Source organism: Gossypium hirsutum, chromosome D08, assembly GCF_007990345.1.
Source record: "Gossypium hirsutum isolate 1008001.06 chromosome D08, Gossypium_hirsutum_v2.1, whole genome shotgun sequence".
In the NCBI taxonomy this organism is placed as follows: domain Eukaryota; kingdom Viridiplantae; phylum Streptophyta; class Magnoliopsida; order Malvales; family Malvaceae; genus Gossypium; species Gossypium hirsutum.
The window spans coordinates 9,423,190-9,449,895 of NC_053444.1; the positions used below are offsets into that span (position 1 = coordinate 9,423,190).

At 30.3% G+C, this 26,706-nt stretch overlaps 1 protein-coding gene and 3 long non-coding RNA genes across 4 annotated transcripts; 2 read left to right on the forward strand and 2 right to left on the reverse strand.

The window, feature by feature from the left end:
* Positions 1-5,395: 5,395 nt before the first annotated feature.
* On the forward strand, positions 5,396-8,084 carry LOC107914986 (uncharacterized). The gene is made up of 2 exons (XR_001689130.1): positions 5,396-7,820; positions 7,900-8,084. It is a non-coding gene; the product is annotated as an uncharacterized lncRNA (long non-coding RNA).
* A 4,949-nt stretch (positions 8,085-13,033) lies between these two features.
* On the forward strand, positions 13,034-14,707 carry LOC121220261 (uncharacterized). The gene is made up of 3 exons (XR_005917488.1): positions 13,034-13,099; positions 13,556-13,640; positions 14,477-14,707. It is a non-coding gene; the product is annotated as an uncharacterized lncRNA (long non-coding RNA).
* A 4,038-nt stretch (positions 14,708-18,745) lies between these two features.
* LOC107918712 (uncharacterized) lies at positions 18,746-19,857 on the reverse strand. The gene is made up of 2 exons (XR_001690212.2): positions 19,332-19,857; positions 18,746-19,030 (listed from the first exon to the last, which is right to left on the reverse strand). It is a non-coding gene; the product is annotated as an uncharacterized lncRNA (long non-coding RNA).
* Positions 19,858-23,032: 3,175 nt separating this feature from the next.
* LOC107914978 (protein indeterminate-domain 12) lies at positions 23,033-26,342 on the reverse strand. Its single transcript, XM_016844062.2, has 3 exons — positions 25,416-26,342; positions 24,949-25,342; positions 23,033-23,997 (listed from the first exon to the last, which is right to left on the reverse strand). Exons 1-3 carry the CDS (start codon positions 25,588-25,590, stop codon positions 23,232-23,234), a joined length of 1,335 nt encoding a protein of 444 aa, XP_016699551.2. The 5' UTR covers positions 25,591-26,342; the 3' UTR covers positions 23,033-23,231.
* Positions 26,343-26,706: the final 364 nt, after the last annotated feature.

The following is a 26,706-nucleotide window of genomic DNA, read 5'->3' on the forward strand; positions in this document are numbered from 1 at the left end:
ACCTAGAATATATAAAACTAAGTTTAAACATAATGATCAAGCCATTTTTAACTAAATCGAATTTAAGCATAGGAAATAGACCATTAAAACATATTCGTTAATACCAAATTCAAAACGAAAAGAGATAAGCCATTTTCGCATGGCTCATATTCACATATCCCAAAAATTTAAACATATTAACTAGACTATCATGCCATAGGTTCGAGTTCAAAATATATAAAATACCAAAGACGGTCGATAGTGTGATAGATTATGCTGATGATCCCCGAGCTCGTAACGCGTCTCCAAAATCTATAAGAATAGATAGACAAAGATAACCAAAGTAAGCTTTTATAGCTTAGTAAGTCTATAGCGTATCTAAAAATACATATAAAAGAATCACATAATTATTTAAGTAAATTTATCGAAATCACAAATATCAAATATAATTACTAACCAAACATTTCTATATTAAGTCATTTCGTTTAAATCTAAAAGAATGTATATTTAACTAATATACATAAACGGACAAAGGTATATACATTATATGCATAAAATCAAATTACTAACATAATCATTATCTGCATATATAGATTTCTAGAGTACTTGTTGTTCGTACTTCATCGGATCCATTTATATATAATTGTTCAATTACATATACCAAAAGCATAATTTTTATACTTATAAACTATAAAGGCCGAATGCACATATTCACTTATACCCACCTATGCCGAATGCCTACATATGCACACATAAATATCCAACAATTTTCATGACATCCGAGATATATAGATATATATATACATACTCACTAATCACAAAGATTCGAACAATTATATACTCATCAACATCTTGAAACAATGTTCATACATTCATCCATTTCATATAAAATCATATCTATATTTATACCAAATGCTTAGAATCACTTAATTCATCATATTCGGATCACCGGCACTTAGCCTGCTAGGCTTATAGCCTGATTCAGATCACCGGCACTTAGCCTGCTAGGTTTATAACCTGATTCAGATCACCGGCACTTAGCCTGCTAGGCTTATAGCCTGATTCAGATCACCGGCACTTAGCCTGCTAGGTTTATAACCTGATTCAATTCACCAATTCCAAACTTGAAAATTCAATGATTCAACCGAATACATTTATATATATATTTTTGAGTCTATCATATACATATATAATTACGTACTCATAATCAAAGCATGAGTTTATATTTGTATACTCATACATATTTGAATCTAATATATATACATCCATAATTTCATTCCCAAATCCATATAAGGTATCATACATGTATATGCAAGCTTGTTCGATCCACATATATATATTACACACATATATATATTCGCACATTATATAAACACAACCATAACATTTGAACTTTTAATTGAATCCAAAAATTTATACTTTTATATACATACCTATTCGAACATCACATGTATATGTATGAAATTCACACATCAACTAACATAAATTTTATACTTGTAATTATAACTCATTAATTATAAAATAAATATACTTATATATATATTGATTTGATAACATGAATTTTTGCTAACAGACTTACCTCAGATAGTGAAAAATTGAAATCGGATAATTAGTCGACGATTTTGGTTTTTCCCCGATCTAGCTCCGATTTCTTTGGTTCTTGATCTAAACATATTCAAAATGAGCTAGTTTAAATATTATTAACTTCAATTTAATCCAAAAACACATAAATGGAAAATTACAAATTTGCCCCTAACATTTTACATTTTTCACAATTTAGTCCGAATTACACAAAACACAAAACATTCAAATTTTGACTATACTATGGTTAGGCCGAAACTTCATTATACTCATACAAGTCCATGCATTTCATTTATTTCGTATTTTAGTCCCTCAAAAATTTATTTTCACAATTTAGCCCTAAATACTCAAATTCATCAAAAATCCCAAGACAAAACATGTTAATCTAACACATATATTTCATATTTCATCAACTAACATCATAAAACTCAAACATCCATCAATGGAACATTTCAAAATCATCATCAATTCACAAAATTTAAGCATGGGTTTTGAAGAACACAAAACAACGATATCAAAAACGTAAAAATGATCAAAAACCGAACAAAGAACTAACCTTAATTAAAATTTAAAATGGCCGAATGTAGCTAGGTTCTTCTTTCTTTTTCTTTTATTTAGTTTCGGTCATAAAGATGAAGAAGAAATAAAATAAAATGATGATGGCTTATAATATTTTTATTATAACATAATAATATAATATACATAATTATAACCTTTATAATTAATATTAATAATATAAAAACTATATGCTATCACTTAATGCCGTCCACTAGCATTTAAATGAATTAATTGCCACATAAGACCTCCATATTAAAAGAACATCCACTATTCAGCCCTTTTAAAAATGACCACAAAATTTTTTATTTTACGCGATTTAATCCTTTTTTTTAATCGGACACTCAAACGACGAAATTAAATCATGAAATTTTCACACAAGTAAATTCACACATAAAAATTATAGAAAATAATATTAAAATATTTTTAGGACTCGAATTTGTGGTCCCGAAACCACTATTCCGATTAGGGTCAAAACCGGGTTGTTACATTTATTGTATCATTTGGGCAATACAAATGGAATGTAATGTCTTTGGATTAAAAAATCCTCCATCTGAACTTCAAAGAATTATGAATGATTTTTTTATCTATATTCCCAATTTACAATAGTATACATTGATGATGAGCTAGTGCTTTCTAAAATCTAAAAAAGCACTTAACCATTTTTATCAAAGTTATAAAAAATAATAGTTTAGTAGTATCTAAATCCAAGATTAATTTGTTCCAAACCATAGTAAGGTTTCTAGGTCATTATGTTACCTAATGTACCATTACTCCAATAAAAAGATCTATAGAATTTGCCAACAATTTTCCGAACGAAATCCTTGATAAAGTTCAACTACAAAGATTCTTAAGTAGCCTAAACTATGTCATAGATATTTATCCTGGTTTTAGCAAATTATTTAAGCCCTTGTATGAAAGGCTCAAGAAGAATCCACAGCCATGGACAAATGTTCACACCAATATAGTTACCCAAAAAAAAATCATCAAACTTCCTTATTTATATTTAACTAATCCAATCATCCCCAAAATAGTAGAAAAATATGCTTCTAATATAGGGTATGGTAGGATTTTGAAACAAATCAAGGGAGGAAAAGAACAAATAGTTCATTTTACATTTAAACATTGAAATCCAAGTCCAAAATATTATAGTACAATCAAAAAAGAAATTTTATCAATTGTTTTATGTATTACAAAATTTCAAAGTGATTTATTAAATCATTTTTTTATGTATTGATTGTAAATCTAGAAAACAAGTTTTACAAAAAGATGTTCAAAATATTGTCTCAAAATAAATTTTTCCTAGATGACAAGTAATTTTGAGTATATTTGATTTTGAAATTGAATATATCAAAAGAAAAATTAATTATTTGCCTGGTTTTTTCACCAGAGAATTCCTTCAAAAATGTCTCCAAAAATCAGAGATGAGAAAATGAAAAGTAGAAAAATTCTCCCCCAAAACATAAATATCCTTAGAACTGATCAAATCATGATCATGAAATTTTTCTGCAAGAAGAAAATTAGGGATCATCATCCTCATAAAAACATCCAATAATGCATCTAGAAGACCCGAATGAATACAATTCACAAATAAAAAAATGGACGTAGTCTCTCTCAATCCTCAAAAGTGGTATTAGTCATAGCCCAATCCAAAGAGGAAACTCCTCTTAAACAAATTATTGTTGAAGCAAACACGATTTTAAAAAATAGAGAGATTGTTTTACACAAATCAAAATCTCTCACAAATAATTGAAAAAAAAACCATATCTTCAAGAGTTTTTTCCAAAAGAAGTAGCATCTTTGCAGAATGTTACACCAAAATCTTGACAATATTTTACAAATAAATGTATTGAAAGAAATTTCATTATGAAGGAAGAATTTTCTGAAAAATTTCCACAGGGTTATCAAATAATTTTTCAAACGATGGCATTTGAAGCCATTAGATTCACAAAAAATCAGCAATATTATGAAAATATACTACTTTAAATTGGATCAGTATTTGTTCAAACATTACACCAATGCAAAAGACCCTAACTTCATTACCCATTCAGCAACCCAAATAATAAAATTCTTAGACCAAGAGATTGGGGTGAAAACCAACCAAATTTACCACCAAAACAAACCACCACCCGTATTTTACATATTGGGACTATCAAATAGAACGCCTTCCTTATCAACAACTAACATATGAGACATTCTTAGTTCATATGTTTCAAGTATGACACCCAATTCAATTCCTAAATTGGTTTTAAGAATGGTAGAATTGGTATAAATAATCTTCTTTTGATATCCTACTAGCAAAAATCAAAATTTTATGGCCCTTGACAAATTTCAGCCAGAACTAGACCAAAAACACATATACAAAATAGTTCATTTCTTTTCAAAACTATATATTTCTTGGATTGTTTATTGCAATTATACTTGTGAACAAAATCCATACATAGGAATCACATTGTTAATTCGAAATTTCAGAATGAAATGGTGGGACGAATTCAATGATGAAAAATATGATTCCAGGTATTTGGATGATTTTTTTTAACAAAACCTCGAGAGTATACAAATTAATTGCCCTGACCAAACTATTGCAAAATTTCTTCAAGCAAAACCAACTTCCAACTCATTATTGGCTCTAGCCAAGACAAAAAAAAAAGAATACAAAAAATTTATGGCTGATACTCAACTCAATGGATTCCAACTCAGAAGATGAGAAATCCTCGACATCTTCAATAAAAATGGTGGATCTTGCAAATGACACCACAACAATATCAATCACCGAAATTAGAAAGAATTTTTTAAAAAAATAGAAAGATGAAGAAGAATTGTTTTGTAACCTTCAAAGATTCCTTGGAAGACAAAAGATAGAGATAAATAGAAGTAATTCCCTACAAAGAAAAGACGGAGATGAATAGTAAAGATCCTCTACGAAGAAAAATAGAGATGAACAGAAGTGATTCTCTACAAAGAAAAGAAAGAGATGAACAAGAACAATTCTCTACCCCCCAAAAAAAAGAAAAAAGATGAATAGTAAAGATTCTTTGCAAAGAAAAAACAGAGATGGATAATAACATTTCTTTGTATACAATAGAGATTCCTTGCAAAAGTTTTGTATTTTAGAGGATTTATTATCTGCAATTGTAATAATAGTCTTGAAAATAGTAATTGTGTCATCTTTATAATAATGTAAGGGATCAGATTCCCCAAGAAAGACGTTGTAAAGAGGTAAGAACCCTCTATAAAAGGCTCTTAGTTTAGCAATGTAAGTCACAACTCAGAATATGAATCAAAATAGAACTCAATAGTTCTCTTGAGAAAAGTTTCTTTACTTTCAAAAATTTCTTGTTTCCAAATTTAAGTTTTCAAAATTTCAAAATTTTACTTCCATCCACTTCCATTCAATCCTCAGATCCTTAGGACTCGTTTGGCATCAAAGCCAAGAAGGAATAGGAAAATCTAAGTTTTGAAAATCTTCAAATTTGTTTTCAATATTTCTGAGTTTTGGTTTAACTATCTTTATTAATTTCCTATGATTTTTTTAGTATTGATACACAGTTTTGTAATAGTTTGTTTTTCAGTGGTGTCGAAAATGGTGATTTTGGGACCACGAATTCGACAAGTGAGCTTGTAAATATTATTAATTTAATGTTTATGAGACAATTATAATATTATTGAAATTTTGATTTAATAAATTTCGTTAATTGATCGTATAGTTAAGTTAAGTGGTTCATTCCTTAATTCAAGTGGTTTTGGAAAATGAAGTATTGAAACCTCCTTTCTATAAACCGAACCCGTAAATATTTTTATTAAATATTTACAGAGTTATTATATAGGCATGTGAATATTCAGTTAGGAAATTTTAATTTTTAATTAGTTAATTAATTAAAAAGGACTAAATCGTAAAAGTCAAAAAATCTAATCACTATTGAATTTTAATGGTTAAATAGCTTAACTAGTGGATTTGTGAGGACTTATGAAATAATTATACTATGTTTTGATATTAGTGGACGGTTAAGACATTTATTTATGCATTATATATGTTATATTATAAGTTAAATAATAATAAAGTAAATAAAATAAGTAAAGTTTAAAAAAAAAGAAAAAGAAAACATAAAAAATTAGTGTCATATTCTTCTTCTTTTAATTTGAACATCGAACCATCATGGGAGAACTTGGGAAGCTTCGGCTTTGATATTTCCATTGCATGTAAGTGAGTTTTTCACTCGTTTTTCGTAAATTTTATATTTTTGAGACCATTGCAGCTAGGTACAGCTAACATGTATCTCTGTTTTTAAAACTGTTAAAGATTTTGGATTTTTCCATTAATTAATTTTAGTTGTGTTGAGAATTTAATTGATGTGTTCTTGAGTTTTACAGCTAGATATAAGTATTTTGTTAAGTGATTTTTAGTAATTTCAATGTTTAGGGATTAAATTGTTTAAATAGTAAAATTCAATGAAAATAGTGTGAAATGATAAGAAATATGGGCTGTAATGGACCCCTAGGAAAATTGGCTAGCATAGTTTTTCATTAAGTGTGGTTAATTTGTGATTTATGAATTTGAGTATTTTATGATATTTGAATTGGTTAATTGAATAAATTTATTATATTTAGATCAAGAAACGAGCTAATTTATTATATTTAGATCAAGAAACGAGCTAACCTGGCATTAATTGTGGGAAAGGAAAGTTAAAGGAGAAATCGTCGGTGTTGTGTTTGTAACTATTTTCAATTAGGTAAGTTTGTAAATTGATTAAATTAATTATTTGTTATTTTTGTGACTTAATATATATATTTATGTTGTTATTCAATTTAACTACTTGAGATTGATATGTGATGAGTTGGACTAAGTTATGATGATATTTAAGTTGAGTACTGTGTTTGGAAAATGTGAAATACACGGATGTGAGTTTGAAATGGTATAATGGAAACGAAGTTAAATGACTAGGATATAAAATGTGTCACATTTGAACCTTGTGAGTACTTATGATACAAATGACATGTCATTAGGAGGTTATTTCCAGTTTCGGGTGCTGGTCTTGGATGTCCTACCGATGGCTGAGGTATTGCACTTGTTATGGATTCTCCACAATTCGTGTGAGCAGCACCGTGTAGCTTAATATCCTGACCCATAGCTTGTGTGAGCAGACCCATTTCACAGCTCATGTGAGCATACAGTATTACATGTTACAGTCACAGCTTGCGTGAGCAGTTCCCGAGTATCCGATGTTATTTCATTTGGTTCAACAGGTAGTAAAATTTTAAACTAATATGTACATATATAAAATGTTATATGGTCAAGACATGTGAATTGGAAGATGCTGATATAAATACTTGGAATGGGAAGCTATGTTTATCGAACACATGATAGATGTAATATGTACTGGTTATGTTATTATTACATGTTCCATTATTGTTGGAATTATATGTTTCTTTGTGATACCTATTAACCTTGTAAGGTTGTGTTGTATAGAAAAGAAATGTAAGTATAAGATTTAATGAATGAATATGTGTTATATGCTAAATAAATATGTGATGGTTGGCTATGTACTAAATAAGTTTTTTGGTATATGTTTGATGGCATGATAAAGTTACATGTTTTATATATGAACTCACTAATCTTGTGAGACTTGTGATGTGTCTAGGAAATTAACAAACTCATGACCAGGACATAGAGTTATCTTGTAAAATGTTTTATTACATCGTTTTTGGTAAGTCAAAGTTTAAGTTTATTACGAACTTACAAAGCTTTACACAAGCTTACCTCGTTTTGGTTTTTCTTCTTTGTAGATTGTTGGAGTTGAGTTGTCAATTGGATTACTTTTGGAGATCATGCTATTTGTTTAATGATTCAGTATAAGATGTGATTATTTTTTATTTAGTTTATAAGTGGCATGTTCTAGGAGTATATAAGTTTTTTTGCTATAATGATGTAACCTTAGTTTAAGCATATATGTATATATATATTTGATTTAGCTTGTATATGTCCATATTTGTATATCTTTAGTTGTTGTGTATATCCTTCTTGGATGTGTTTGAAATATGGTAAGATTGAATATGAATGGAATGGTTGAATTGGTACAAATGTTTAGGTAACTTAATAAATCTTGGTTGATAATTTTGGTCATAATAAATGAGGCAAATTTGATAGTTGAAGAAGTATGAAATGCTAAGTAGTTGCACTTGAATGGATTATGTTTCAATGTTTGAATTGTGGTGCCAAGTGATGGCATATTGCTTAGGCATATAAGATGAATGATTTTGGCATGTTTTAGGTATGTTTGAATGTGTTTTAACCATGTGAAAGTGATTGAAAAGGGTTTGGTTTGGTGACCAAGAAATGGATATTGAATTGCTTATATTAGAGGTCATTTTGGGTGCACATGACCTTGGACACAGGCTGCCACACGGCTGTGTGCCACACATGACCACCTTATATGGCCATGTGTCTTATTAATTTTAGGTGCAGGATTTTTCACACGGTTACAGTCAATTACACGATCTGAGCACACGGGCGTGTGGAGTAGCCACACGGGTTGGCCTTTGTCACACAACCGTGTGACCCCTGTTTTTAGTTTTTTCTATATTTTTTTTATTTTGTTCAGATTAGTCCTTGTTTGTTTCCGAATGTTTCTAAAGTCCCAAAAGCTCGATTAATGTTGTTTTTGTATGAATTCTATGATTATTAATTGGACATTGATTTATGATATTTAAATTTATTTTTTAATTATGTTTAAATATTATTGAATATGTTAATCATCGTAATATCATGTAACCCTATCGTGACGACAGAGACGAGTTAGGGGTGTTATAAGTTCGGTTAGGCATGGGTTTGGCATGTTAAGGATAAAGTATCCTTGTAGGGTTTAGGGTTAGGGTTCTTGTTTACATTTAGTTGATCCAGCCATCTCCAAAATGGTAAAACCAGATGCTTCTAAGATTAAGTATGTTGGGATTTTGAAACAGATCAAGGAAGAAAAAGAATAAATAGTCTAGTTTACATCTAGACACTGGAAATCTAACTCAACAAAATTATAGTACAATCGAAAAAGATATTTTATCAATTGTTTTATGTATTACAAAATTTCAAAGTGATTTATTAAATAAAAAATTTATATTATGAATTGATTTCAAATTTATACAAGAAGTTTTACAAAAAGATGTTCAAAATATTGTATCAAAATAGATTTTTGCAAGATAACAAACAATTTTAAGTATATTTGATTTTGAAGTTGAATATATCAAAGGAGAAACTAATTCTTTACTTGATTTTCTCACTAGCAAAATTCCTTAAAAAAATGCCCCAAAAACTCAAAGACAAAAGAAAATGAAAAGTAGAATAACCCTCCCAAAAACAAAAATATCCTCAAAACCCATCAAATCATGGTATGACATTTGCCCGCGAGAAGAAAATGAGTGATCATTATCCTCATCAAATACCTCCAATCATGCATCCTCGAATGAAATTAGTTCACAAATAAAAAAAAAGTAAGTCTCTCTCTATCCCTAAAAGTGGCATTAGCCATACCCCAATCCAAATAGGAAACTCCTCTCAAACAAATTGTTGTTGAAGCAGTCAAGATTTTAAAAAATAAATAGGTTGTTTTACACAAACCAAAATCTCTTAAAAATATTACAAAATAAACATACCTTTAAAAGGTTTTTTTTCAAAAGAAGTAGCATCTTCGCAGTCTGCCACACCAAAATCCTCACAATATTTTATGAACAAATTTTTTGAAAAAAATTTCATCATGAGGGAAGAATTTTCTGAAAAACCTCTAAATATTGTTATCAAATAAATTTTCAAATGATGGCATTTTAAGTCATTAGATTAGTATTGTTTAAACATTACATAGATGCAGAAGACTCTAACTTCATTACCCGTTCAACAGCCCAAATAATTAAAATTCTTAGACCAAGTGATTGGGGAGAAAACCCAAACTCTCCAAAGAAATTTCCATCCAAATTTACCATCAAAACAGGCCACCACCTATATTTTACATATTGAGGCTATCAAATAGTCTGGTACAACACCTTCCTTATCAACACCCAACATATGAGAAATAATTAACTCATATATTTCAAGTATGACACCCAATTCAATTCCCAAATTGGTTTCAAGAACGGTGGATTGGTATAAACCATCTTCTTTTGATATCCTACCAGCAAAAATCCAATATTTGTAGCCCAAGTTCTTTAACAAATTCTAGCCAAAATTAGACCAAAAACACATATACAAAACAATCCATTTATTTTCAAATTTGTGTATTTCTTAGACTGTTTCCTAGAATTATGCTTATGAAAAAGATCCACACATAGGAATCCCATTGTTAATTCAAAATTTCATAACGAAATGGTGGGACAAATTCAATGATGAAAAATATGATTCTAAGTATTTAAATGAAATTTTCAACAAAAACCCAAGATTATGCAAGTTTGCTGCCTCGAACCAAATTACTGCAAAGTTTCTTTAAGCAAATTGACTGTCAACGCATTGTTGGCTTAGGCCAAGACCAAAAAGGAATACAAAAAAACTCATGGTTGAGATGCTCAGTTCAATAGATTCCAACTCAAAAGATGAGAAATCCTCGACATCTTCAATAAAAATGGTGGATCTTGCAGATGACCCTACAATAGTGACAATCACCAAAACCAGAAAAAAAAAGATGAAGAAGAATTGTTTTGCTACCTTCAAAGATTCCCTAGAAGACAAAATACAGAGATGGATAATAAAGATTCTCTATGAAGAAGAAATAGATATGAACAAGGGTGATTCTCTACAAAGAAAAGACAAAGATGAACATGAATTATTCTTTGCAAAGAAAATACAAAGATGAATAGTAAAGATCCTCTGCATAGAAAAAAAAAGATGAACAGTAACGATTCTCTTCAAAAATTCTCTCAAAAGAAAAAAGAAAGATACTATAGAGATTCCCTACAAAATTTTTGTAAGACAAAGAATATATTGTCTGCAAGTTTAATAATAGTCATGAAAATAGCAATTACGTAATCTTTGTAATAATGTAAGGGATCAAATTCCCTAAGAAAAACGTTGTAACGGGGCAAAAGCCATCTACAAAAGGTTCTCAATTTAGTAATGAAAGGCATGACTCGGAATACAAATCAAAATAGAGCTTAAGCATTCTCTTGAGCAAAGTTTCTCCAAAAAGTTTCTTTACTTTCAAAATTTTAAAATTTAAAATATTTACTTCCATCCACTTCCTTTCAACCTTTAGATTCTTGGGACTCATTTGGTATCAAAGCCAAGGAGGAATAGGCAAATTTAAGTTTTGGTTTAACTGTCTTTATTAATGTATTATGATTTTTTTAGTATTGATACACAATTCGGTTAGCCATGGGCTAAGCGTGTTAAGGATAAAGTATCCTGTAGGATTTAAGGTTAGAGTTATTATTTACATTTAACTAATCCATTTGCCCCCAAAATAGTAAAACCAGATGCTTCTAAGATTAGGTATGGTGGGATTTTGAAATTGATCAAGGAAGGAAAAGAATAAATAGTCTAGTTTACATTTGGACACTAGAATCCAACTCAGCAAAATTATAGTACAATAAAAAAAGAGATATTTTATCAATTATTTATGTATTACAAAATTTCAAAGCGATTTATTAAATCAAAAAATTCTTTTATGAATTGGCTGCAAATTTACAAAATAAGTTTTACAAAAAGATGTTCAAAATATTACTTTAATACAATTTTTTTATTGTTAAATTGAATATATCAAAGGAGAAACTTTTTTTGCCTAATTTTCTCACCGGAAAATTCCTTTAAAAATACCCCCAAAACTTTGAGGCAAGGAAAAGGAAAAATAGAAGAATCCTCCGTCAAAAATAAAAATATCCTCAAAACCCATCAAATGGTATGAACCTATAAGAAGAAAATGAAAGATGGTTATCCTCATAAAAAAAACCTCCAAGAATGCATCCTTCCAGAAAGCACAAGACTTAAATGAAATAAGTTCGCAAATAAAAAAAATGGATTTAGTCTCTCTCTCAATCCCCTTGAAGTTGCATTAGTCATAACTCAGTCCAAAGAGAAAACTCCTCTCAAACAAATTGTTGCTGAAGCAATTAAGAATTGAAAAAAGAGAGAGATTGTTTTACACAAACCAAAACCTCTCAAAAATATTTCAAAAGAAATATCTTTTAAAGAAGTTTTTTTCAAAAGAAGTGGCATATTTGTAGACTACTACAGACAAATCCTCACAATATTTTGTAAACAAAAGTTTTGTAAAAATTTTCATTATGGGAGGAATTTTCTAGAAAACCTTTACATATTGTTATCAAAGAACTTTTCAAAGTACGATTTTTAAGTCATTAGACTCACAAAAACTCGAACAATATTATGAAAACATACTAGTTCAAATTGGACTAATATTGTATAAATATTACACAAATCCAAAAGACCCTAACTTCATTACCCATTCAACAACCCCAATAATTAAAATTCTTAAACTAAGATGTTGGAGTGAAAACTCAAACTCTCCAAAGGAATTCCTGTAACAGTCCGGTTTCGGCACTAACCGAAACAGTGCTTTTCGGACCACAAATCTGAGTTAGAAAAATAATTAAATATTATTATATATGTTTATATTGTGTGAATTGATATATGCGAAATTTTCATGATTTAATTTTATCATTTGAATGTCTGATTTAATAAAAAGACTAAATCGCATAAAAAGTAAAAGTTGTAAATTATTTGTTAAAGTGCTAAATCGATTTTTTTCTTTTAATGAGAGGTATTTATGTTTCAATTATACCATGATAGATAGTGATGGCCGATTTTGGACATGAAATTATATAGTTTACTAATTAAATTTACAAGGTTAAAATGGTAAATAATATATTATAATGTAATTAAAATAAAACACAAATTACAAAGCCATGCATTGTTCATCTTTTTGACCGAAAATACAAAAGAAATAAAAGAAGAAAAGCTTTGAACATTCGGCCTTGGCTTTGCTTGATTGAGGTATGTAATTTGTTCAGTTTTTGATAATTTCTACGTTTTTGTGATCGTTGCTTCAAGTACTACAAAACCCATGTCCTAATTTTTTAAATTGATGATAATTTTGTGTTTTGCCATTGATGATAGCTTGTGATTTTTTTTGTTTGATGATAAAATATTAAAGGTATGTGATAGATTAAAATGTTTTGTATTAGAAATTTTTGATGATTTTGAGTAATTAGGGCTAAATTATAAAAATAATAAATTGAGTGACTAAAATGTGAAATAAATGAAATATATGGACTTTTCGGTCTATGCATGGGATTATGAAATTTTTCATATTTTATTTTTTATACAATAGGGACTAAATTGCAAAAAGTGTAAAATGTTAGGGGCAAAATGGTAATTTCTCAATTTATGTGTTTTTAGACTAAATTGAATAAAATGGTGTTTAAATAAGTTTAATTTGAATATGTTTAGATCAAGAACCAAAGAAAATGGATTTGGATTGGGGGAAAACAAAAATAATCGAATACTCGTTTATTTTCGTCCGTTGATATCCAAGGTAAGTTTATAATCATTTAAATGTTGTTAATTTTCAATATATGTAAATTTTATATAATGAATTGAATTATTTATGTGTGTGTGTGTGATGGTCGAATGTCTATAAGCTTGGGGGCTATGCTTACGAGTTTGATACGATCGAGTTATGATGTCCGAAATTCTCGTATGAACTTTAGGAATAGCTAGGATACATATGTCATGACATAGGATTCCATTATGTGTTATCGTGTAAGACCACGTCTGGGACGTTGGCATCGACTTGTGACTTACATGTAAGACCCTGTCTGGGATAGTGGCATCGTTATGTGATTACATGTAAGACCACGTCTGGGATGTTGGCATTGTACGAAATGTTCGACTTTCCGAGTATCCTTTTTAATTCCGAAAGGTTCAACGGGCAGTGGTATGTTAAGATCGAGTGTAAAATCAAGTTAGAAATGCTCAGGTATGTACTTATACTAAGTTATGATATGTACTCATACTAAGTTATGAAATTAAGGTAAGTTGAATATTTGAATTAATGATATAAAATTTTACGTAATATGAATTATGTGATGGCATATTTGAACGTATATGTATTCGGCCTATTGATGTATATGTATTGTGGAAAGTAATGGTTAATTATACTAATGTTTAAATGGGTATTCGGCTAAAGTAGAATTTATGTAAAACTTGTATGTTTTGATATATGAAATTAAATTGGAAATGTATATGAATTATTAATGGCTTATTTCTGTTTGAATAGATTTTTTTTGTATATGATTAAATGTTTTCATTGCTTATGACTTACTAAGCTGTGAAAGCTTATTGTGTGTATGTTTGCTCTTTGTTTTATAGATTTCAGAAGTTGGTTACAAGCTCAGGGATCGTCAGAGAAGTTTATCACACTACCGACTATTTTCGGTATTTTACTAAGTTCGAATTTGAACTTATGGCAAGTATAGTCTAGTTAAAATGTTTGATTTTGGGATATGTAATTATGAGCTATGCGAAAATGGCTTATTACTTTTGGTTAAGCATAGTTTCTATGCTTTTGATATAATGGATATATTTAATGCTTGAGTTATATAGTTTTGGTCATGGTATATATATGTTTTGGCATGAAGTAATTATATATGGCTTATGATTAGTTCATTTGGAAAGCTTGATACATGTGATTGTTGAATGTGTTTGGGTTATGGATTGTTAATGACTTATTATAGAGATGCATAATTTGAAACATGAATCAATTTGAGTATTGTTTATAATGTAAATTATGTATTCGGCCATGTGATGAAATATAAGTGATGGTTATAAGTTATTTATGATTCGGCAATGGTGTTTAAATCATGTCATTAAGTCATTAGTTATATGATAATATTAATTGTGGTATTGGACATGTGTGGACTAGGTTAAGCTATGAAAATCTGATTAAAGAATGTATTTTTTTTGTGTCGGATTGAAATGGCATACTTGCATGGGTAATTTGGTTTAGAAATGATAATTAATACGTATATGTATATTCGGCTAAGGCTTTGGATTCATAATGATAAGTATGTGATATGGTTTGTAGCATAATTACATAATCATATTATGTACTGAATGTTGTCATGATTGATCGAATATGTATTCAATTGATTGGGTTGTGGTTAACTAATTGGGTACGAAAGTATAAGTTGATGATATATTCGGCATATGCTAAGTAAAATATTTATATACATATCCATGATATGCTTTGCTGTGGTTAGGTATATAAATGTCATAATAATAGATTCATTAGCTAGCCGAATAAATATTATATGAAAGTTTTATTAAATGACCAAATATGAGATATTTTAGTTTAGTTGTGTGAATGAAATTGGGCATGGTTAAAAGCATATGGAAGTGGTATATTTTGATTCGGCTAAGTACATGGAAATTGGCTAATGAAAGTCAAGTGAACATTATAATGTCTTATAAATAAATGTTGTAGTATGCGCACTTGGTTTATAAAACGAAATATGTTTGATTATAAACTAGGTATTCGAATATCATGTATGTTTTGAATATTATACTTATTAAGTAAAGTAGTTTAATTGTGAAGCATGAATAGTTTATGTATTAATGGTAACAAAGCATGGTTGGGTTTTAGTTGATTAAGTGATTTATATGTATAATGATTTATATGAATGTGCTTTGATTTATAAGCCATGTGATATTGTTTATTAAATATAAAATCATGTGTATTGATGTGATTGTATTTCGAAGCATGAAATGTAATGAATGCCTATTTTGAGCTATGTTCTGTTCGGTAATGTCTCGTAACCCTAATTCGGCGATGGATACAGGTAAGGGGTGTTACAATTCCCAACCAAATTTACCACCAAAATAGACCACCACTCATACTTTACATATTGGGACTTATCAAACAACCTGATACAACGCCTTTCTAATCAACAACCAACATATGAGACATTTTTTGCTCATATATTTCAAGTATGAAACCCAAATTAAATTCCCAAATTGGTTTCAAGAATGGTGGAACTGGTATAAACCATCTTTTTTTATATCCAACCAGCAAAAATCCAAATTCAAAACTTTATAATTATTAGATTGTTTCCTAAAATTATGCTTATGAACAAGATCCATACTTGTGAATCCCATTGTAAGAAATTTTAGAATGAAATGGTGGGACAAATTCAATGATGAAATATATGATTCCAATTATTTGGATGATTTTTTCAACAAAAACCTAAAATTATGCAAGTTTACTGCCCCAAACCAAACTACAACAGAGTTTCTTCAAGCCAAATCAACTCTCAGCGCATTGTTGGCTTAGGCCAAGACTAAAAAAGGAATACAAAAAGCTTATGGTTGAGATGTTCAACTCAATGGATTTCGAATCAAAAGATTAGAAATCTTCGACATCTTTAATAGAAATGATGGATCTTGCAAATGATACCACAAGAATGAAGATCACTAGAACTCGAAAGAAATTAGAAAAAAAGAAAGAAAGAAAGAAAAATAAGAATTGTTTTGCAACCTTCAAAGATTCCTTGAAAGACTAAAGACCGAGATGAACAAAAGTGATTCTCTGAAAAGAAAAGACAGAGATGAACATGAATGATTCTCTGTAAAGAAAAGACAGAGATGGATAGTAAAGATTATCTGCAAAGAAAAAACAAAGGTTAACAGTAACGACTCAAAATGAAACTCAAGAATTCTCTTGAACAAAGTTTCTAAAAAAAAAGTTTCTTTACTTTCAAAAATTTTCTTGTTTTCAGATTTAAATTTTTAAAAATTTAAAATATCAAATTTTTTACTTCCATCCACTTTCATCTGATCCTCAAAACTCGTTTGAAATTTATTTTCTACGTAATTAGTATTGCTAATAATGGGGGAAAAGGAATTTCTTTGGACTTGATTACACATCAATCTTTAAGTGGGAATTGAGGTATATTATATGAGGAGCTGCAAAAGAAAAAGAGTTGTGATTGAATTTGTAAAGCGAAGAAATAAATTTTATGAGTTCTTGACATGTTAGTTTGATGTATTTTCCCAAAGTTGTGTTTTTTTTTTTGTAAATTTTTATTTTTTTAATAACAATTTTTAGATTTCGTTTAAATTTTAAGTCCGATCATGTTAGGTTTCTAAATAGAGTAAAGCTCTTTTAATGACTTTTTTTCATCTACACAACTCAAATTCAAGACTTGGCTTAAGGGTCCCATTCAACCCAATAAATATAGGTATATTGAATATGATTATTATAAATCTAAAATTAAATAAAATTCTTGTTAGACATCAATTGAGTAAAAAAAAAAACCAATATTATTGTTATAAAGGTGATGTTGTACACCATTTAAATTTTTATATTTTTAAGGTGATTTAAATTAAAGCTAAAAATAACAACATTGACTAAAAAAAACAATTCACTCAAAAAGATTATTTTATATTTTTCTCAAAATATAATTTTTTGAACAATTTTATTATAAGTTTTGATCATATCTATTATTTTTAATACAATGATTAGAACTACTTGCAGCCCCTCCTCAAGCCACAAATAAGAGGATAAGCACCTCTTGCATTGACAACCATGTCTATGACAATCAAGTTAAGACTTAATCGATAAAATATAATAATTTTAAATATTACTATTATTTTTCATATGAAAAAGATGTCACTTTATATTAATTAAATAACTAGAGCATTTTGACCCCCTATTCAAGTAATTTCTCATCGTTTAAAAACATGACTCTGTTTCGTATTAAAATATAAATCTTGTATAGTTTTTCACCATATATTTTGCTTGTATATGTGTGTACTAAAAAAAAAGAAAAGACAGAAAATGTATATTCAAGTAACATAAATTGCACAAACAACTTTTCAGTTAGCATCCTCCGAAAGAAAAGCTGCCTTCCTATACATTCATTAAAGTGATAAATAAACAAAATTTAACCAATATTTATTTGGGGTAATATTTCATGCACTAACTGTGCTATTAATCAATGATACCAGATATTATTATAAATGAAGTTAGGCTAATTTAGTTTTTTTTTTTTTGTTAACATTAATGGTATGTTAACGTATAATTCACTAATAGAATAAGTTCGATTTTAAAAAATTTTCTAAGTTGATGTTCAAGCTAACGTTTAAAAATTTTATAATAATTTATTTTTATTTAAATTTAATTATAAAAATATTAATATAAATAAACAATCATTTTTAAATAGTAAAAATCAATCGAGTTGAGCTAGGGTTGAAAATAATTAACTTCAAACCCCATCCAAGTCAAGACGGTCAAACCACTTAACCCATAAACATCTCTATTCACTAATAGTAGATAAAATTATATACTCGATCTATTAAATATAGAAGAATCTATTTACATCAGTGTAAAATTAAAGTAAATTTACACCCTTTGTATCTTTTTATATGATTAATATTTTAACAATCTAACATCATTCATATCGATCATGTTTGTCAAATTTAATGTAAATTAAAATTTTCTTACTATTTATTTTGTACAAAAATATTTTCAATTTCAATAAATATTAATATATAGTATTTTAGATCTATATGATAGCAATATCGAATCAATTCGAAAATTTACATGCATGACAAATAAAATTATATCAATGAATTCAACGGTTGAATCGTTAAAATATTAATTGTAATACCAATTATTTGCCTGGCCCTACCAATAATAAAATACAATAGCAGGCCCAATAAAATTAAAACCCAATACCCAATTGACCCTAGCTCAAGACCCAATCATTAACCCAAAACTCAGCCCCCCCCCCCAAAAAAAACATCAGCAGAAACCCTAAAGCAGCATTTGCCAGTAGCCGCCGTAGCTCCCCCGCCTCCAGCGCCTCCAGCAGCATCCGGACGCCGCAAGTTTCGGCATCCACGCATGCCAAACTCTCCACGCACCTACAAACACGGACTCAGAGAGTCCATTAGCGAAAATATAGTAAAACAAATAAGTTTTTAGGCTATATAAAGCCATATATTTTGTAACAAAAGGGGGGATTTCAGTGAAAAGACCGAAAGAAATACAAAGGCAAAGAGAATTTTTTTTAAAAGAGGTTTTCTTTTCTGTTTTACCATTTTGTCGAATCGTTCTTTCATTTTTTTTCATTTGTACATATATATATTTGATTTTTTTTTTTAGTTTTCGCCTTTTATTTATTTATTTTTGCTTAAAATATAAAGAAAGGAAGAGAAAACCTACCTTTTTCGCCGGAATCGTCGAGTTGGTGCCCCTCTCTGTCGCGATCGGAGATCGGGCGTCGACGGAGGCCGATTGGTCAAGAACGGCGGCGGTGGTGGCTGAGTTGAAGCCCTAGCAGAGGCTAGGGTTTATAAGGTTTCTTTGTTGTGTTGTAAAATGACAGAGAATGGTTTTTTTTTAGAAAAATGTTGAGTTTATATTTGAGATGAAACGGCGCCGTATAGTGGGTGTTGGGTCCGTGCGTTTCTACCCTAAATGGGGAAATTTCGCGGCTAGCCCTCCTCTTTCACGCCACGTTTTTATTAAGCCAATTTATTTTTTAACATTTGGCCCAAATATTTTTACTTTTGTTCATTTCAGCCCGCGCCAATGCACAGCGTTTTGCAGGGCGTATTATTGCTAAACTGGTCCCCCATGCCATTCGCGTGTGACATTTTCGTCCCTAATTTTACTTTTAATCCCATTTGCTACCTGCTAACGCAATTTCAATCACAATGTGTTTTTTTTTACTCAATTTATTACCCTTTTGTATTATTATTTTATTATTACTATTTTGGTTTTATTCCCGTTATTACATGTACATTAATTCTCATTTGTCTTCTTACATACGTATATTACTTTACAATATATATATTTTATATGCTGCCAATTGCCACATGAAATTCACCTTTATAAATAAACACATTTTTACAATCTTTTATATTTTAATTTCAAAAACACTTTTATTTTTGTAAATATATTCATATTTCTTTATAGAGTATATATATTCTTGGAATTTAAAAATGCATGCATATATTTTACATGCGTGTTCATATATTTTTTTCTTTTTCTTTTTTACTTTTATATACTTTATATTTTATATATATATGCTAATATATTTTTCTTATTTTTGAAAATGTATACACATCTGCATGTTTTTATACTCTTATTTTATTGTCATTACATATATACATGTATATTTTTAGGAATTATTATAGGTTTGTTGTATATTTCTTCACTTACCTTTTCATGTATACTTATATTTATGCGTGTTAAATATGTGTGTACACATATTCGCAAAGCTTGTATATCGTATTTGTATATATATATTTGTAAATATTTATCCGTATATGCTATAAATTAAAGTATTTGTATCATATTGTACATTACCTTTTTAACGTACCCTTTTTGAAAATATGTTTTGGTTTTAACCATACATCAAAGTTATTTTCTCGCTCCAAAGGTTTTTTTTGAATAAAAGCAATGTTCGAAGCTTGAGATTTTCGAGGGAAATTGAGCCATAACGTATTGGGTTCGGATTTTCTTTGTTAATCTTAAATAACCGAGGATATTCTTTATTCAAAATGTATGAGCATAAAAATCATTTTTGGGAACTTAACTTGTCGTGCCCTAACGTATTGGGTGTGGCATGTTACTTTCTCGAAATGAATATTTTCGCATGAAATAAAAGTGATATTCAAAATTCGGGGATTATGAGGACTTGTACCCTAACGTATTAGGACTCGATTTCTTTACATGACTTGAACAATTTGTTATCCTTTTACAAATTTCATCATTCAAGCTTATTTTAAAATCTTTTTAACTTTCGACACTAAGACATTAAATGATCAATTTGGTACCAATTTTGGGCGTCACGAGGGTGCTAACCCTTCCTCGTGCGTAACCGACTCCCGAACTCGTTTTCTCAAAATTCGTAGACCAAAATAATTTTTAAGGTGACCCGATCACACCTTGATAAAAGATCGGTGGCGACTCCAGTTTTGTTTTAAAAGTCGACAACTAAAATTTTTGTTTTTCAAAAAACAGTTTCGACATTAATTATACAAATGCATACAAAAAGATATAATAACTTTACACTGATATAAATACATTCTTCCCCATTAAATATAAAGTACACTATACCAAAGGTCACCCTAAAATAACATTATTCCTATTTTGATCATTCTATTTTTTTTAGTTAATTTAGTCATTATCATAAAAAAAAGTCTAAAATAATCACTCAATCGTTAAACCCTTAATAGATTGATGACTGGACTTACAATAAAAAGAAAAAATTATTCTTTTAATCCCTTTAACAATTAAAAAAATCCCTTAAATCTCTATCAAAAACACATATTAAAATTTAATATTTACATCCAAGTCTCTTCTTGTTTGCCTTTCTTATCCTACTTCAAGTCCCGAAGAGAACTTCCTTAATCCCTTCTAAAATCCCACTAGAGTACAGCAAACACGGCAACGACGTCGTTCCAGTGTCCTTGGCGAAGCCTACTGCATTTTTTCCAGCCCCATTATCGTTTCTAACAACCTCAACTTTAAAGTCGAGTATTTCAGCGACGAAGACTCCATTTGCATTTTCCTACAAAACCTACATTTTCCCTTTATCCATACACTTAATTTGCTCAAAGAACATGAAACTAGAACCAAATTTAACATCTTTAGTACAAAAAAGACCTACAGGTAATTTTACTGATAAAATTGTTCTCAATGTAAAATTGTTCACATTCATATAAAATACTTACAAACTATTTATAGATTATAGATAACCCTTTAAAACAAAAAAAAGAACTGAAAATATTAAAATCTAATAATAATCAATGACTCTTGACCTTTCATTCTTCTAAACAAAAACTACTAATTTAAACCCATTAAAAAACAACATAACTCTTGACCTTTCAGCTCTTGACCTTTCACTTACATAACTCTTAACTTTTCATTTAAATTTATTTAACATTTACAAGGATTTCGTAATCCAATACAAATCTAATTTTACATTGAACAATCACTTAATAAGATCCCCCATTTGCTTTATTAACGTCGTTGCAATGTTAGGTGTACTGTAGTGGGATTTTAGAAGGGATTAAGGGGTTGTTTTTGAGGCTCAATGAGTGCTGAGAAGAAGGGACTTGGATACAGATATTGAGTTTAAAGATGGGTTTTTATAGAGATTTAAGGGGTTAACTATTTTTAAAAATATTAAAAAGTAATACCAACCATTCGTTAAGGATTTAAGGACTGATCAATTTTTCTAACCATAATCACTAAATTAATGAAAAATTTTAGAGTGACGTCTCCATTAAAAGAACCTAATATAGAAAATTTGTTGTAAACAAAAATAAGCTGCCACCAGTAGCATCAATAGCAGCAGTCCAATAGTGAAGGAGCGATCTTGCGATCATCAATTCCAAGGCTACAAGCTCTGGTCCTTCGCCATGCTTGCCTCATCTCCCAACTTTTTTATTTGACTCTGGTCCCTCTGCTTTCAATGCCAGGAATTTAGACTGTGTTGGGTTTAACATCGGTGATTTTCGTTTTCTTGATTGAAATTTCTGAAAATAACTTTAAAAGAATAAAAATATGTAAAAATGCCTAAAAAAGGGTTTTATTTTTATGAAAAATAGTTTATAAAATTAAAAGAGTTTTTAACTAATTCAATCATATATAAATGTAAAAATATTGTAATTTATTGAAGGAACGTAGGCACTGAAGGGCATGCATGAAACCTAAAAGTGGTAAAAACAAGAAATATATGTGGTATGGAATTTTTTAAAGAGTAAAATGTTAAATATAATTAAAAAAATGGTCACACATCATTATATGGCTGTCATGAAAAGGAAAGGACATTAAGGTAGCAATGTATTTGTTTTGCATGTGATGGCAATACCATCCAAGCTAAATATAAACTATTTCTTGATACCATTCAAAACATTAATTTAAATTTATTTAAATACGGATATCAATTTTGGATTAAAAAGAAAGACATTAATTTAAACAAAATGCAAGAAAACTACTTTTGTTTTCCCTTTTTGGAAACTCCAACTCAAATTTTCCTTTTTTTTGCTAAACATAGAGAAGGGCATTTTTGGCATTATCATTTATTTTTATTTTATTTGCCTTCGACAATCAATCACCCCATGTTTCCGAGGCAGGCTCATCGAATCCAGAACCTTGGGGTTTCAACAGCGAGTGGTCTCTCTCAAACTGCTGCAACTCCACTCCCCCGGCGTAGGTTAGAACCTCCCTCATGTTCATGCTAACGTTAGCGTTCCCATTGCCACTCCCATGATGCTGATGTTGGTCTCCGGTCAAACCTAGGAAGTCCCTCGTGAAGTGGTTGCTACTCTTCTGCCATGCCGCCGCCATGTTTCCACCTCCGAAACCAAACATATCCGAAGAGACATAACTCGCCATGTTGCTGTTATTATTGTTGTTATTGTTGTTTATCTTCGTAGCAGTTACACCAACGGTGGCAGCTTTTTGGAGGAGTGCGGTGGCCGACATGGCAACATTAGAGGAAGTGTTATTGCCGACAGGGAAGAGGTTCTGGTAGGGTGAGGTGATGCAGGCCTTTGGAGGTGGCGGCGCCTGTTCTTGGAACAATGGCACGAAATGGTAAGACTGGGGCTTGATATGAAGTGGGTTATTATTAGGGTTAGGGTTACAGGTTTGAGTAGGTTCCAGCCATGGCTGGAAAGCGATATGAGTTTGGAATGGGGAAAGAGAAGATGGGTCGCAGTTGGATTGGGATGGAAAATAACGAAGAGACGGACGTGGATTGGCGGCGGAGACGGCGGCAGCGGCGCCGGAGGGAAGGTGGTTGGCTGAGAATCTTGCACTTTCTTCAGCCAATGCATCGCAAAACGCTCTGTGGGTTATGAAGCTATCCTTCCTGGAGGTTTTCACAAAGAAATAAAATACAATAAAACCCTAGGATCGTGCATGCGCATTGTCGGGTCAAATGTAAGAGATGCATGTTAAATGATGGTGTATGCAATATGCATGCAAAGATGGCTCAAATTTTCATGAATTTGGGTAAATTATGATGGATAGTGTTTTTATATATTTTGAAACTAGAGCGTCATGCATGTTAACAAAGATATGCAATCAAAACATGAACCTAATTGATGGATATGGAAGAAAGAGAGAAAAGAAAAAATCAGCTGCCAGATTTTTTTCGCAGATTTTCATCAGTTTTCTCTGCGAGTTAATAATAGCATGCTAACATGAACCTTTTTTTTTTAACCATGAAATCCAAAAAAGCAATAATGAAAACTTGTTTCGCTTTTTTATTGGATATCATCATTGTTTTTGAGACAGCAGTCCCACTCCATTACAATGTACAAAAAGGGTAAAAAAAAATTCTGGGTATTAAGAATATAGAAGAAAGCAAAATAAAAAATCGATCAACCAAGCTTAAATAATTGTAGCTAAACTAGAGATTATGACACTGTGCCTTGTCCTTTTTACTTTTGTTCAGATTTCAGAGGTATTTGCTTAATTGCTTTCAGTTTTCTCTAGCAATTTAAGTCACCATATAATACAGATACAGACACTTTGTATTAATGGTGTCCACTATGGACGACACCAAACCTGTCACTACATTTAAAGTTCCAGATATATTCCCTGTATGCATAGCTTTACCAGTTACTATTCTTGTGTAAAAACAACAACAAAAAATGAATCTTAAAAGACCAAAAAAAAAAAAAGCATCACACTTTCATCACTAAAATTACCAATAAGACTTCAATGAACCCTCCATAGTTTGCCACCACCAAAGTGATGAACATCTCAACGCTGTTTTTTTAAAAGGAGAGAAAAAAAAAAGGAAATAAATAAATACCTTGAGAAAAGGGTTCCACAATCACATCTGTATTCTCTGGTTCCACAAATCTTAGAATGAGCTTTCCAATCTGATTGAACAGCATAGATCTTTGAGCATTTCTCACACTTCCATTTCTTCTCTCCATGTTTCCTGCAAAAGTGTTTCTTGATCCCAGTAAGGTCACCTAATGCCCTTGAAGGATGGTGGTGGACACATGTAGGCTCAGGGCAAACATAGACTTTCTTTTTCATCTCTTTGCTCCTTTGTTTCAGTTTCCATGGAAGGTTATGGCCTCTTCTATGGAGCTGAAGGTTTTGATCCCTTTGGAAACCTTTGTTACAGACCTCACATACAAACCTGTTGGTGGACAATAGTGTCTTTGGTGATAAAGCAATCACTTCAGAATCTGGGTCTGTAAAAAACACCCTTTAATTAATTAATCAAAGAGAACAAGTTTTAAGAGATGTTGGCAAAAAAGGGCTTACCTGGGTTCCCTGGGAGGTTTCTCTTCTTCTTAACTACATTCTGTTGTGGCGGCTGGTGAGGGGAAATGGTTGAAACAATGGAATTTAAGCTACCTAAGTCTTGAACCCTTGTAATAGAAGAAACACTAGCTTCCTCAGACAAAGATGTAGAATTGGATATAGCCGCAGGGAACATATCTGGGAAACAAGAAAACTCCAAGAAAGAAGAACAAGTCTCTCTCCCTTGTTTGATGTCTTGTTTTTTTAACTTGCTTATTAACTGCTGCTGCAGTTGAAGAGTGACCACTTTACACCTCTGAAAGAAACAACAAGAAAAAAGGTAGCCTAGAAATAGAGAATCCCCTTACCCCAGCCCTGGACACAAAAACTAAACATAGCTTTATGAACAAACAGGTAGTGGCAGTGACATGTAGATATACAGAAAGGGCTTATCATTCATTTGGTGCCAAAAGCCAAATCTCGTGAAGAAGATGATGATACTGATGATGATGGGTTATTCTCCAAGTCGCTATCTAACCATGGATTGCTTGTCTGAAACAACTCTGCACCTCAATCAGCCATGCTTTATATAAATATATAAAACCTTCAACAGCTGAGAAACCAAAAGATGAGTGAAATTAAGACAATAAGATTGTTTTTTGTTAACCCTCTCCTTTCTATATAAAGTTTTTCAGTGATAGATTTTGAGAGAGGGAGAGAGAAAGAATAGCAGTGAAAGTTTCAGTAGCAGGGTGGTGTGTAGATGATAGAGTACACACACAAGGTGGTTAAATTTAAGAGCCCTATAAAAATAATATTTCAGCTGAGAAAAGAAAAGGTTAAGAAAACCCCAAGAACAAAAAGCTGAGAATTCTAGAAAAAGGAAGAGAGAAGGGGCAACTCTGTGTGCAAGCAATGACTAGGAAATATCCCTAACCCCAATGTCTTTAGGTAAAAAACTATATTTCTTTTTTGCTTAATTATTGTTTTAGGTAATAATTTATTTATTGACCTTTGATGTTGGTACTTTCTGTCTTTTCCTTTGTTCCTGTTATAAAACACCCAAACCCTAAAAAAGAGATTCATTTGAATGGAATGATAAGGATTTAGAAGCTTAGACAGCATTTTGAGGGTGTAGTGTTTGCTTATCTATGATTCTTATAATTAATAAAAAAAATTAAAAGGTGATAAATATTTCTTCAAGGTGTTGGGTAGCATTTAAACATTGTTATGGATTCTCCAATAATGTTTGAAATATTTTGAACTAGGAATATTAATGGGAAAGCAAATATTTACTTATCCATTAACAATT

Coding starts and splice junctions, on each gene's coding strand:
- LOC107914978 (XM_016844062.2), bottom strand. CDS start 25,590: ATGTTCCCTGCGGCTATATCCAATTCTACATCTTTGTCTGAGGAAGCT. Junction 25,343..25,415: donor AAACCTCCCAGGGAACCCAG/GTAAGCCCTTTT, acceptor TGTTTTTTACAG/ACCCAGATTCTGAAGTGATT. Junction 23,998..24,948: donor TGTGGAACCCTTTTCTCAAG/GTATTTATTTAT, acceptor GAAAACCTCCAG/GAAGGATAGCTTCATAACCC.